This window comes from Trichoderma citrinoviride (genome assembly GCF_003025115.1).
Source record: "Trichoderma citrinoviride strain TUCIM 6016 unplaced genomic scaffold BBK36scaffold_8, whole genome shotgun sequence".
NCBI lineage: Eukaryota > Fungi > Ascomycota > Sordariomycetes > Hypocreales > Hypocreaceae > Trichoderma > Trichoderma citrinoviride.
This window is the reverse complement of record NW_020194716.1, coordinates 898,018-911,429: the sequence shown is the minus strand read 5'-3', so window position 1 is coordinate 911,429 and position 13,412 is coordinate 898,018. Positions and strand designations below refer to the sequence as shown.

Below are 13,412 nucleotides of genomic sequence, written 5' to 3'. Positions count from 1 at the left end.
AATCGACGTGCCATCGCATAGGTTTTAAAGAGCCTCAAGTGACAACACTAGACGCGCTTCTCCGCCTCATCTGCGCGCGCTAGATGCCGAAAGGCAGTCCCCAGGCTGCATGCTGATCCGCAGTCCTCGTTTCTGTGTCGTCAATCGTCAGACGGCCTGGACGGGGGGGTCCTCGTCAGTTGAGCCAACAACTACTACCTCAACGTGGCGGGGGGTGTTGTAGATTCTATTCAGAGGTTTCAGAGTCGGGCTCTCAGGTTGCATCGCACATAGTGGCAACTTGGTAGTATGTAGAAGAGACTGAGGACGAGGATCATGATGATGAGTTCAAGAGAAAGAGACAGATTCCTTTTCTTGAAGACAGGGCTCGCCTGATGCGCCCACCGGGCTGTGCTCGGCAGATCCTGGCCACTAATGCCACGCTGCAGCCTGGCATCAGAGTTGGAGTCACCGCTGTGGAACTGTAGCTCTCTTGCTGATGACTACTCGCAAATGGCACATGATATGCTCGGTGGCGGCCACTTGTCCCTGGGCAGCTGAATAGGTATGATGCTCTCTACCTATCTGTCTACATACAAGTGGCTGCCAACAGACGTCGACTGAGGCTGTGAGGGCGGTGAGCAAGGCGATGCGGACGGTGAACGCAACAAGCCGTTGGTTTCGTAGTTGTTGCTTCGACACAGCTTCCTAATAATAAGACCCGGAGCGGCCCGTTGGTGCTATTTCTGCTAAAGTAGCGCAGCGGATGCCCGTCTTTTCCAACTGGGTTCGTGTTGGTTTAGTTACATACCGTTTACAACTTTCCTGATGAAACGCTACATTACGGTACGCACCGCAAGCGAAGTCGTCTCCGAGCCTGACTTTGTATAACGACAATATCGCTACTTTGTCTCTTCATTATACTCAATTTTGAACGGTTCTATTTTCATACAGGTTGTAGAGTGCAGCCACAGAAGTCTACATCTTGCCGTCCCATATTGGTTCAGGTAACTTCAATTTGGCGGGGTGGTTCAGGCTCGCAGTCTGTACTAACCACCTCACAGCCCCTGGGACAGTCCAGCTGAATGGGAGAACAAATGCAGGGAAATATGGAGTACCAGGCAGATGACACAGAAAGAATTACATCCATTTCACATCTAACCCTATAGTATGGGTTTCCCGGGCATTTGCTCTCCTCGCCATTGCGCTGAAGATATACCAGAGTGGATACAACACCGGGTGTTTACGCCTTTGGGCATTAAGTGTTCCATGCCATGTCAATCCAGCTCACGAGGGAAAATGTGCTGCAAGTGGCTTGTATAACTGTTCATGTATACATAGATCAGTCACTTCACTCAAGATAATCTGACATCCTCAGCCAACGCTATGGAGTGCCACGCTTCTCAACGGTTTCGGCGCCCTGGACCAACAGATTTCCCCTTTTTGGGGCTGCTAAACATAGAAGGATTCCGTGCCACAACCTTCAAGGTAGTCCAGAGAGCCACCGAGTAAAACAATAGGCTTTGCATATACATACCCTGACGCCGGTTGGTCCTGATTGTAGTACCACATGGAAACTCATCCTACTGTTACGTGGATTGGGCATCATTGTTGGTAATACAGCTGAGCTCCGGCTCCATCACCTTACATGCATTACATGCGTTCAAGTCAAATCCCCTCCTCAGCATTCCGAAGCTTTTAGTACTGAACGTGACACGACATCATTGCGCCATCTGAGGTTGCCCAAGTCCCGTCCCGTCGTGGATAGCCAACTCGGGGATGCGAGATACATATACGAACCTATATCCGCTTTGCAGTAGACCTCCTTTTCTATTTCCGCCTACAAATACTCGAACAGCAAGCTGAACAACTCAAAATTAGATCCAATTCGCAAGGCCCCGAGACATTCAAACCTTCATTCCCAAGCACCGCCACTCCATCCCCCCCGGTCTCTCCCATCACCCTCCCAACAATGCTATCCAGCTCACCCACCAAGTACGCCGTCGCCCTCTTCTCAGGCTTCCAAGCCCTCGACGTCTTCGGCCCCCTCGACGCCCTTAACATCCTCTCCGCCTCAACCCCCCTCGAGCTACACCTGCTCTCCACAACACTGGCCCCCGTGTCGACAACCCCCGTAAAGGACCCCATCGCCGGCGCAATCGGCCAGTGCGTCGTCCCAACGCATACATACCAGGACGCCCCAAAGGACATTGAAGTCCTCCTCGTGCCAGGAGGCCAAGGAACCCGCAATCCTGAACTCACACAGCCCGTCGTGGACTTTATCGCATCGACGTTTCCAAAGGTTCGGTATCTCCTTACGGTCTGTACGGGGAGTGCTCTTGCGGCGAGAGCGGGTGTTCTGGATGGCAGGAATGCGACGTCGAATAAGCTCGCTTTTGACTGGGTGAGGAAACCTATCTACCAAGTGCTTTTCAAAGTATGCTATTGAAACTAATGATAATACATTCTTTGTTAGATTACGTCGAATGGCCCGAATGTAAAGTGGATTCGTCATGCGCGATGGGTGCAGGACGGCAATATCTGGACCTCGTCTGGCGTGTCGGCTGGCATTGATATGATCTATGCTTTCATTGCTGATCAATATGGCCAAGAGGTTGCTGATAGCGTTGCAACTTCATCTGAGTACTCTAGGAATACCGACTCTACGAATGATCCCTTCAGCGGATTGGCATAAAGGGATAAGCAGTAGGTGAGGAGGCGTATACAATATCTTGCATTCAAACTCGAAAAATTGCACAAGTATGTAACTCAGGACTATGTTTATATCACAAACTGCATAGCCGTCACACCTCATTCTACATATAGCACTTCCCAACCAATGCCACCACGCATCCCCTTCCACAATCCTCAAAGCAATTCTACCCCTGCGTATACCGACAGCTCACCGGCTTCGCATTCTCCAACGTCCTCGCCGTGAAGCCCAAACATCCCTGATTCCCCCCAGGCGTCTGCAATCCCAACCCCAGCCAAATCCTCCACGACCCATCAATGCTATTCGGACACGCAATCAAGCCGACGTCCTTGAACCACAGGTTCTGACTCGCATCGACCTTCCAGCCCTTGAGCTCTCCATAGCGCGGAAGAGGAGCATCGCCAGTAATGTAGCCTACTATTCCCTGTCCTATACGCCACACACACACACACACACACAAGTCAGCCCATGAGTTCCCAAAACTTCAACACCCGACACAAACAGACAAACAAGTCCAAAGTATATAGAGGAAGGGAAAAAGAGGAAAACGTACCCATGCCAGATCGATCCACAAACACCTTCTGCTTCACCCCCTCGCACGAATACAGCACCAGCTCCTCGTTCTCAACAGAAAACGTCGCATACTCGCTCGACTTGCCGCCCTTGCACGTCGCATTCTGCTGCGGCAGGCCGAGGAACAGACCGCTTCTGGCGGCGCTGACCTGCGAGAAGTGGATGGGACTGGCGGACCGGAGGGCCATGATGTCGAAGGCCTTGGGCTTGGGCGGCGACGGAGCGGCGGTGGCGGATGAGAGGAGGAGGGAGAAGAGGGAGAGGAGCTGGAACTTCATGATGGTTGGTGGCGGAGATGAAATCTCAATGCCCTGAAACGAGTGCAAAGTAAAAGGTAAAAATGTGACTGTTAGAGAGGCTGTAGAATTGCGAAAGAAAGATGATATCCAACCCCCTTCTTATACACATCTTCCTCTTTGTACCGCCTCCGACTCCCCAGCACCTCGGCCCGACCAAGACATTTCAGCCGCCCATCCGTCAGACAATCAATGCTCAGGCCAGACATACGCAATAAACAATAAACCGAGACTTCAGCTTCAGGAGACAAAAAGTCTTGGCGGTACCCAAAATAAACGTAAACATTAAGCATAGGTGACCCCAGTTCACCGGTGATCACCACCCGAGAAGGCCGACTTACGAACATAACCGAAAGAAACCTCGTGTTCGTCGGTCTGCCGGGGCCAATACGAGGAATCGATTCGATCGTCGTGGAACAGTGGCTGCAGGTGGCTCCAGTCTAGACTCGCAATGTGCTCATGCTTTCAGCTCATGACAGCAACGGGAAACGAAGCAAGGGGGATGACTGCTTCTATTCATGCCGCTTCAAGACTTTCACAGGCTCACATACCTAGGATGAAATGTCGTAAATAGGTATGTTCAAAAGACACAGGGTTCAAAGAATAGCAATGTAATCTATAGTCCTCCGTAATAAAGGCGGTCAATCTATCTATAAGGTATTGGTATGGTATCTCCGCATAATCGCAGTCCGCTCGCTAACATATCCTAGCTATCATTTCCATCGCATAAAGTCAGGGGGGCATCATAAAAAGTGCACTCGTAAAGGTAAATGACGTGTCCGGGTCTCATGCATCGTGTGCTGTCACATCCTCTGCGTCTTCCTGCACTTGTCGATCCGAGAGCTTGGGATTTCGCAGCGCTAATGCAAAACAAATCATGGGCAAACAGATAAACATGCCCGTGATGCAAAGAGACCGCTGAACGCTTTCATAACTGTGAATAATGGCGCCTCGAATCTCGGTGCCCACTGGGTATTGCGAAACAATGTGAAATGGATTCTCGTAAATGGCTCGTGCCAGCGTCGTGTTGGGCTGGAAAGCAAGGCTCGCCTCCAGCGTCGGGTATAGAGTCTGGGTCCAAATTGCCCCAGACAAGCAGGTGCCGAGTGCGCTGCCGACATTGTAAAAAGAGAGGTAGAGGCCCGTCAAGATGGCGACGTGATCTCGAGAGGCTGATGCCTGGATCGAAGCTTGCGTGGGATAAGCAAACAAGCCGCTGGAGAGGCCGAGAAGGATCTGGCCGCCAATGAGCCCGGCCCTGGATGTCGCAGTCGCTCCTCCGGGGAATCGAATGAGGACGCCCAGAGCGACCATGAACAGAATGGTGCCAATGACGATGATGTGCTTGAGTCGTCGAAACTTGTAGATGAGGAGGCCCACGGCAACGCCGCTCACAACGCCGAAAAAGGAAAAGAAGGACAGGATCCGGGTCGCGCTCTCGATGGGGAAGTCGAACGCAACAATGAGGACGGTATACAGATAGTTTCCCTGCACGTACCAGGCAAAGTTGAGCAAGCTCCGCACGGCCAGGGCCGCCCAGACGCCACGATCCTTCAAGAGATGGAAGGGGACCAGGGGGTTTCTGGCGCCGTTCTTCTCCCACAGGATAAAGACGGGAACGCAAGTCAGCCCGACGACCAGCGGGATGACCACCTGCGGGTTCCTCCAATGAGATACGGTTCCGCCCGCAATCGTCAGAGGCGTGAGGACAAGACTAAACGCCGTGACCAGAGTGACGAGCCCGATGCCATCCACCTGATCGAAGAAGCGCACGCTCCATTTCCGAAGGTCGTCGTAAGCCTGTCCGAGCTCGCTCTTATTCCTGGGCCGGAGCGCTGTGCGACGGTCGATGGAGTAGAGGGTAACGAGCAGCGGCAGCGAGGCGACAGGGTAGATGATGCACCACATGCCGATTCCCCAGCGCCACGTGGTGATGCGCAGCACGGCAGACGTGATGCTGCCGCTAATCCATGTGTTGATGACAAAGGGCAGGGCAGGGATGTAGCTGAAGAAGACACGGGCGCGCATGGACGAGAAGTCAGCGACGAGGATCTCCAGCAGCAGCACGATACAGGTGTAGCCGATCTGGTAGAGGATGGTGCCTGCGCAGAAGGAGTAGACGGAGCCCGACGTCGACTCAAGGGCCATGCCGACGACGTAGAACAGCGTGGACGCCGCCACGACCTGGAAGCGCCCGAAGACGTCGGCGATCTTGGCCGCCGTGGGCTGGACGGCAACGGCGACGACGCTCCTCAGCAGGTTGATGGTGGCCAGGTATGAGTGCACCGAGAAGCTCGAGGTGGCGTAGGGCATGTACGTGGACCGGACCTGGCTCTCGAGCCCGTATGCATAGCCTGTCAAGAAGATGCCCGTGAATATCCAGAAGCGCTCCATGGGTGAGAGTCGGGCAGAGGCGGCCTCCATTCGCGCCACGCCCGCCGCCCGCGTGCCGGATCCCGCCGGCGCTGATTCCACATCTTGGTCGTCCAGACAGTCATGATGGCGGTTGTGCTTGAGAAGAGTAGTGAGGTTTTCGTGAGGCTCGGGAATGGATCGTAGGTCCGAGCCCAGAAGCGGCGCTTGTTCGCCTGAGGCCTCCATCAGCGAAATTAATAAGCCTCGGCCGGCGAGGAATCGGAGGGGAGCGCTGGCCGAGAATGAACAGGAATGCCAGAGCAGCCAGTGATCATTTGACCGTGATCCCTTGTCTCATGTCAAACAAAATGAACAATAGGCTTAAGAAACAGAAAATGAGAAGAAACGGCGGAACGCATTGGGGTTGAGGGCTTTATGAGGGAGGCGAGCTTTCGAACAAGGCTCGGATCAGATAAGATCGAGTCGGGTCAGTCAGGCTGATGACAGGCAGCCACGGCCCACCAGGTCCGCTCAAAGATGCCGCGCTTCCCAGCAATAATAATAGAAATATGGAGATTTGGCGGATATTGGATGCGGCCCAACAAGCTCCCGCCGGCTGGCATGATCATCGTCACATGGCCGGGTTGGGGCGGCTAGGACTATAGTGGGTGGTGGCCGGAGGATGAGACGGCAGAGCGCCACGGCTGAGAGACACGCAGGAGTCAGAGGAAGATGCCAGGATTCGTCCTGTCAGTGACTGGGTAGGCAATAAATGCCTGGGCTTACATGCGCTTTACGTGAGCTGTCTCTTTGGCCGCGGATCTCTGTCTCAGCTAGCAATAAAGGAGAAGGGCGAGAGCGAACAGCCGAGGAGGAGGAAACAAAATCAAAAGGTGTGCGCAATCCTATGGAGCACACATGCATCCCTGACGAATCCGCAAGGGGATGCACAAGCAGGGATCATAACTTCTGCATCGTCACAGCTGCTGCATTTGCCCTTGCTTCGTACACTTCAGCATGCGTTTCTTCAGGTTGCATCGGGTGCCCCGTCTGCCTGCATCTCCCGCGGAGATTTCAGCCCGATTGGACATCCAATGCATGGCTGAAATCAGGACATTTTGCGTCATTTTGGGTACAGCGCTGGCATCGGTTCGCGTTCGCGACTCTCATACAGAGCGTGCTCGTACTTGCTCCTTGGCGCATTGCGTTCGAAGCTCCGAGACACGGCACAGCTTCCTGGTAAGCTTCACATCTGCTTGTGCAAGACACTTGTGGGAGGGGCAACCTCCCACTCCGACCATGATTTGACTCATTCAGCACTCTGTCCAATGGTTGTCCTTTGATAGTGTCATGCACTGTGGCTGCGGTTGGACGCGGGCTGTTAAACAGCCAGGCACCGGTGGTGGTGCTTCAACGGGACGATCTCCCAGGATGCAGCTCCCCCCTGTTTATGCCACTCAAGAGCGTGATATACTGTCTGGTATCAGTCAGCAGATTCCCAAGGATTGTAGACCAGGTAGCAGGCTCATGATTTGATCGAGCAAGGCCACGCCATGCCTTATGGCTCGTTGACTGGGGATCCAGTTACCGAACAACGTCTTGTCCAAAATGTCCAGGTACCCTACGTAGGATTGAAGCGGGATGTGACTGGGCACTTCCAGAATAAGACCCTTCTTCAGGTGCATCTGGTTAATATCAGCCGCAACCTCCTGGTCAAAGAAGCCGTCTTCCCTGCGCCGGAATGGCTGTATGCGATGGTTTGAAGCGTAGATCATGTGCATGGCTTGGTGAGGCTTCTCTCGAACTGTGACTGAGATATTCTTCTGACTCGAGGCAAGATGATGATCGCATTGACTTTATAGCAGTCCAAGTGCAAGGCGGGACCCTGAAAAGATGCCCGATAAGATAAGATAGCGGTCGACTGCCCCTCCCCCGCTACCTTTGCGCCTTTGCGCCTTGATCGGCCCCACCGATAGCAGAGATTTTGGTGAGCATCTCAAGACTTTTTTTTCCGACTCTTTTTTCCTCTGGCGCAAACTCGAGACTCACCAGCAACTCCGAATTCGCACCCGAGCAGAACATCCAAGATGGCGGCAAACGTTGAGGCTGAGGCGCCTCACAACACCTTTGACGTATGTCCAATTGCCCCCCAAAGAAGGAGCGGAGGGAGAAGCCATTCGCAAGGTTCCTTGGAGCCTCTGACAGTGTCGAGCGCTGTCTGCCACCCCACTGTCACCACCGAGCAACCGCCCCGAAGCTGTCACGATCTCGCACGAATTGCTCTCCACGACGACCGATATAAAGCGATATAAGAATTCCACAGAAGGCAATCCACGAAGACAAGTTGAAGACAAAGCACAGCTCGGACAGCGGGGAGCAGACTGGCCCATGCGCCAAGTGGTTCCGATGGCATCGACACAGTCAGAGACGACGAGGAGCACTAGAAGACGGCATTGCTCTTCCGAAAAGAGATCGTGATGGCTAACACTTCGTGACATAGACTATCCTTCTGTTGGATTTTGGTTTGTCAAGCCCGCTCCCTTGACCACTTTCCCAGTGCTCTGCCAAACCTATTCTCTCTCAACAGCCGGCGAACCTCAGTCCACTCCCGCCGAATTCCCAATGCACATGAATAACCACATTGCCAACAATTCTAAATATCTACTCGTAATGGCTGAATGCTTATTCGTCTTCTTCACAGGCTCTCAAACCTCCCACCTGATCCTCCGTCGGTTGAGAAATGAGGCCCGCGTGTACTGCGAAATGCTCCCATGCACCACCAAGCTGGCGGAGCTTACCTTTAAGCCCAAGGGAATCATTCTCTCCGGAGGCCCGGCATCCGTCTATGACAAGGACGCACCTCGTAAATCATCCCTTTCTAGACTCATGGGAATCATAATGCTGATGTATCCAAGACGTTGATCCCGCCATCTTTGACCTTGGTGTCCCGATCTTGGGCATTTGGTATGAATCCTGTCGCTGCCTATGAGTCATACCGGTACTAATTCCATGTGCGTAGCTATGGTTGCCAGGTATTGCTTTCACTTCTATGCCCCTTAATCTCTGGATCCCGTAGAGCCACGATATCAGAACCTTGTCCCGTCAGGATGCCGCGCAATCGTCACGAATCGGGCAAACTGTTACAGAAACACCAACATGAGAGGTCAGAAGAAGAGCTGACCAACGCTGCGTAGGAGCTTGCCTGGAGAATCGATTCCGCAAATGTCGCTGGTGGAAAGATCCGAGGTTTGTGAACTCGAAAAAGATTGACGACGAATGGACCCTTGATTTTCTAACAGTCTGATCTCGTAGAGTATGGCCATGCCGATGTCACCATCCACAACGGAGCCAACTCGCACACCAACCGTCTCTTCGCCGGTGTGGGAGAGACGATGCATGGTGAGACTATTGCATCAACGTTACAATTTGAAACACGAATCTAATCTTATTGTAGCTTACATGAGCCACTTTGACAAGCTCGTCAAGCTGCCCGAGGGATTCGAGGTTATTGCCAGCACCAAGAACTCTGAGTACGCTGGTATCGCCCACCAGACAAAGCCCATCTATGGTACGCTTCATTTCTGCATCTCGCTGTTCGGAACTCTAAACTGACTCTGATATCATGCAGGCGTCCAATTCCACCCTGAGCTGGAACACGTAAGTCCCGTTTTGTCTCGGTCATCTCGGCCTCTGCTGACTCGGTCGTCATAGACACCCCGCGGTATTGAGATCCTGCGCAACTTTGCCATCGAGATCTGTGGAGCCCAGCCCAACTGGGAGATGAAGGACTTCATCAAGAAGGAGATTATCCGCATCCGCCACCTTGTTGGTGATACCGCACAGGTCATCGGCGCCGTCTCGGGTGGCGTGGACTCGACCGTCGCGGCCAAGCTCATGCAGGAGGCAATTGGTATGTTCTCGCCGCTATCATCCTGATGCAACGCTCAGCCAGTCGACAAGTCGCTGCCGACAAGGCTTGGATTCAGCATGTTCAAGAGCTAACTCAGTACAGGTGATCGCTTCCACGCAATCCTCATTAACAACGGTGAGAGCGCACTGCCCGATTCTCGGTGATGGCTTGCGGAACTCTAACAGGCTTCCAGGAGTGATGCGTCTCAACGAGTGCGAACAGGTCAAGGAGACCCTTGACCACCATCTCGGCATCAACTTGACTGTCGTCGACGGAGCTGAGCTGTTCCTTGGCCGCCTCAAGGGCGTGAACGAGCCGGAGAAGAAGCGCAAGATTATCGGAGCAACCTGTATGTTTGCCGCCTCGCTTCCACTACTTTTCGGGCGTCTCTAACCTGAGTGCAGTCATCGATCTCTTCCAGCAGGAAGCTCTTCGGATCGAAAAGGAGGCCGAGAATACCCCCAACGCAGGCCCGGTTGAATGGTTCCTGCAGGGCACTGTACGTATCAATCCCCCTTCTGTCTGGAATGCTGCTAACATTCGGAATAGCTCTATCCTGATGTGTATGTTTGATCCACTGGATATTACCACGACTGTGTTAAAGCTGACCGTGTTTTAGCATCGAGAGTGTCTCTTACAAAGGTAACGCGATCTCGAACTATTTTCGTGGTGTTCGCGGCGGGCTAACGTTTGTGTAGGACCGAGTGCCACTATCAAGACCCATCACAACGTTGGAGGCCTTCCTGAGACGCTCAAGGTACCAATTCCGAAGTAGTTGAGCCATGTTTGCGACTTGGCTTTGACCATGTCTACGAGATTCACTAATACTTGATAGTTGAAACTGATTGAGCCCCTCCGAGAACTGGTAGGTTAATGCGTCCATAGTCAGGAGATACTACATTGCTAACTCTAGGCCAGTTCAAGGATGAAGTCAGAGAGTTTGGTCGCGAATTGGGCATTCACAGAGACCTTGTGATGCGTCACCCTTTCCCCGGGTATGTGCCTCGGCCTTCCATAAAAGCAATCCTCGCTAACGGTCTGAATCAACAGCCCCGGTCTTGCGATCCGAATCCTGGGTGAGGTTGATGCCGAGAGAGTCGCTATTGCTCGTGCCGCGGACCACATCTTTATCTCTGAAATCAGAGCGGCCGGCGTGTACGACGAGGTAATGGAATCGGTAATTCCTATATACGGGCATTTCTAACCATGCCACAGATGAGCCAAGCCTACGTTGCCATCAGCAAAGACCGAGGTATGTGTTTAACTTTGGCTCTCCTGCATATATCAATGATGTAACTTGATTGCTGACAATGTCACAGCTGTCGGTGTCCAGGGCGACGCTCGTGTTTACGGATACATTGCTATGTGAGTTTTTTTATTCATTTTCAATGGATACACCCGGCTTTCTTCTGCACAAACAGTCCTACTGGACAGTTGTGTCGTATGAAGAAGGTCCTTGCCATCTGGGAAAGAGAAATTACGACAAACTTCTCACTTCATACATCAACCCCTAATTACATTGAAATCGATCGCTAACCTGGGTTTCAGCCTCCGTGCCGTTAAAACACTGGACTTCATGAGCGCTGAGGTAGGACTTTGCCCTCCTTTATCTAGCTTGGTAGTTCCCGGCACTGACACCATCGCAGCCTTACAACTTTGACTTTGCCCTGCTCAAGCGCATCTCGACCCGCATCGTCAACGAGGTGGAGGGTATCGCGCGTGTGACTTACGACATTACGAGCAAGCCTCCTGGTGAGTCATCTCCCGCCCAATCTATTCAACAAGTAGACAAAAAACAAATGCATTCTAACGGAGAGTATAGGAACCATCGAGATGGAGTAAAGGAGTCATTGCAGGGATGGGACCCGACATTTGCGTTGCGTTATAAGTTGTTGCATTTGAAGAGAGAAAAAAAGACCAATATGAGATGAAGCCGCCATTGAAATGCGCCTCGGATTTGGATACAGGTGCTCCTCACTATACATCATTAACCACTGCTTTCTGCCGCCACAGTTCATGCCGCAATCTCATACGTCCTCATACGGCCCCGTTCAAAAGCTTCTCGTCATGGCATCACCACCAGCTGCATCATCAAAGTCCCGCTTGAAGTTGCGCTGCGGCAGGCTCTGGCTAGGCAATTCAGATCCCATCAGGTCGATTCATTCCGTATGGTTCCATCGTCAAGTCCCTCGCGTCCTTTCCGTACGACGGCGAAATCAGAGGGGCCGTGAGTAGCACGGAAGGGTGGTAGAGGACTACCTGTCACAGCAGAAGCTCAAGTCAACAAGGGAATGGTGGATGGAAAATATAGAAAATAATCAGAGCATTACATCCAAATCTATTGACCAAGCTCCACGCATTTTTTAGGGATTGACGAATCTCATGCGGTTCTGTTTAGTCTTTATACTCGCGATACATAGCAGAATGCCCGATTTCATCACACCAGGGAAAAAACAGCCCTGGCGCCCTTGCCGCTCGTCTCCAGTTTTACCCGTGTCAAGTGTCAACCATCGCGCTATGGATCCAATAGTGATCTGCCTGACCTGGAGAAGTCTGTTATTCCGCATCATCTGGTGCCACCGTCCAGTGACAAACGAGGAAGAGGGTTGTTGACTGGCCTTTCTTCTCATCTACGCTGGGGCACAATGTTGCCCATGTGCGGCGTCACCCATGAAACTTCTTCAGCTTGATGATTGTTGTGAATATGCATGGCCTTTCGCCGTCAATATACGAAGAGAGACACGTTTGTCCCAGAGTCGGCGATGGAGGCCAGGGATTCTCATTTTCGTCATGGAGTGAAGTATCTTGAATACGGCAGCCAGGGTAGTCTCAAGGCCAAGAGGTAAGGATTTGGTCGTCATCATGCTTGACTAACACTGAATCTGTCCTCTCCTTGAGAGGTAGGGCGAAATCGTATATCCACCTCTACGCAACTTACTTGGTTGTACTACGCTGTATAGCTAGTAATTAGTTTGTCAGATAGAAGGTCAAACGCGGGCTGCGTGCGAGATGTCATTGCTTGCATGACATAGGTCATATGGTTTACCTTGTGAAACCGGAGCAGCGTCCAACTTTATATTCCGTCACCTCTAAGCTTGCTGCACGGGTGGGGTTGCTTTTTTCTGGGAGAAATATATCAGATTATCTGGTTAATTGAGACAAGGCTAGCTGGCATCTCTGCTCTCATATCCTGGTGGCCGTCTCCGGATTCAGGGTAAGGAGTCGCCCGCAGCATAAGAGAGCGTGTAGCAAGTAAGACAGCCGGACAGTCATCTCTCCACCTAGATGGACGTACTCCGAGACATTTCCACTCTAGTAAGGTATGTAAGTGTACCTATCTAAGCGCCTACAGAAGAAGTGCATCGTTAAAGGCGTGGTTGCGGAGAGTCTCATGCCGTCACCTTCAGCTGCAACCCACCCCAGCAATGGATGGCTCGGGAGAGACGCAAGGGAGACGCGGCGCAACACAATGCACGTCATTCGACCATCCAGTCATGGATTTGTCCAACCACAAGCACCAGCCGTGGAAGAGCTCAAGATGCAATACAAGCCCAGTGTTTAATTCTATACTACTACCATAAACGAT

The 13,412-nt window shown here is 52.3% G+C and overlaps 4 protein-coding genes across 4 annotated transcripts; 2 read left to right on the top strand and 2 right to left on the bottom strand.

The window, feature by feature from the left end:
- Positions 1–1,951: 1,951 nt before the first annotated feature.
- BBK36DRAFT_1120522 (class I glutamine amidotransferase-like protein) lies at positions 1,952–2,674 on the top strand (the record flags this gene model as incomplete). Its single annotated transcript, XM_024890706.1, has 2 exons — positions 1,952–2,383; positions 2,456–2,674. The coding sequence occupies 2 exons, from the start codon at positions 1,952–1,954 to the stop codon at positions 2,672–2,674; spliced, it is 651 nt and encodes a 216-aa protein (XP_024749104.1).
- A 184-nt stretch (positions 2,675–2,858) lies between these two features.
- Positions 2,859–3,543, bottom strand: BBK36DRAFT_163943 (hypothetical protein; the record flags this gene model as incomplete). The annotated part of the gene is made up of 2 exons (XM_024897751.1): positions 2,859–3,121; positions 3,246–3,543. 2 exons carry the CDS (start codon positions 3,541–3,543, stop codon positions 2,859–2,861), a joined length of 561 nt encoding a protein of 186 aa, XP_024749103.1.
- Positions 3,544–4,347: 804 nt separating this feature from the next.
- Positions 4,348–6,162, bottom strand: BBK36DRAFT_163942 (MFS general substrate transporter; the record flags this gene model as incomplete). The annotated part of the gene is made up of 1 exon (XM_024897750.1): positions 4,348–6,162. One exon carries the CDS (start codon positions 6,160–6,162, stop codon positions 4,348–4,350), a length of 1,815 nt encoding a protein of 604 aa, XP_024749102.1.
- Positions 6,163–8,003: 1,841 nt separating this feature from the next.
- BBK36DRAFT_1164428 (GMP synthase) lies at positions 8,004–11,668 on the top strand (the record flags this gene model as incomplete). Its single annotated transcript, XM_024894644.1, has 24 exons — positions 8,004–8,048; positions 8,417–8,438; positions 8,618–8,779; positions 8,832–8,880; positions 8,936–8,948; positions 9,111–9,162; positions 9,229–9,315; positions 9,371–9,484; positions 9,545–9,573; positions 9,628–9,826; positions 9,929–9,961; positions 10,020–10,175; positions 10,231–10,325; positions 10,376–10,389; positions 10,446–10,468; positions 10,525–10,583; positions 10,662–10,691; positions 10,745–10,821; positions 10,877–10,991; positions 11,042–11,078; positions 11,146–11,191; positions 11,375–11,414; positions 11,473–11,578; positions 11,649–11,668. 24 exons carry the CDS (start codon positions 8,004–8,006, stop codon positions 11,666–11,668), a joined length of 1,623 nt encoding a protein of 540 aa, XP_024749101.1.
- Between the last annotated feature and the right edge of the window lie 1,744 nt (positions 11,669–13,412).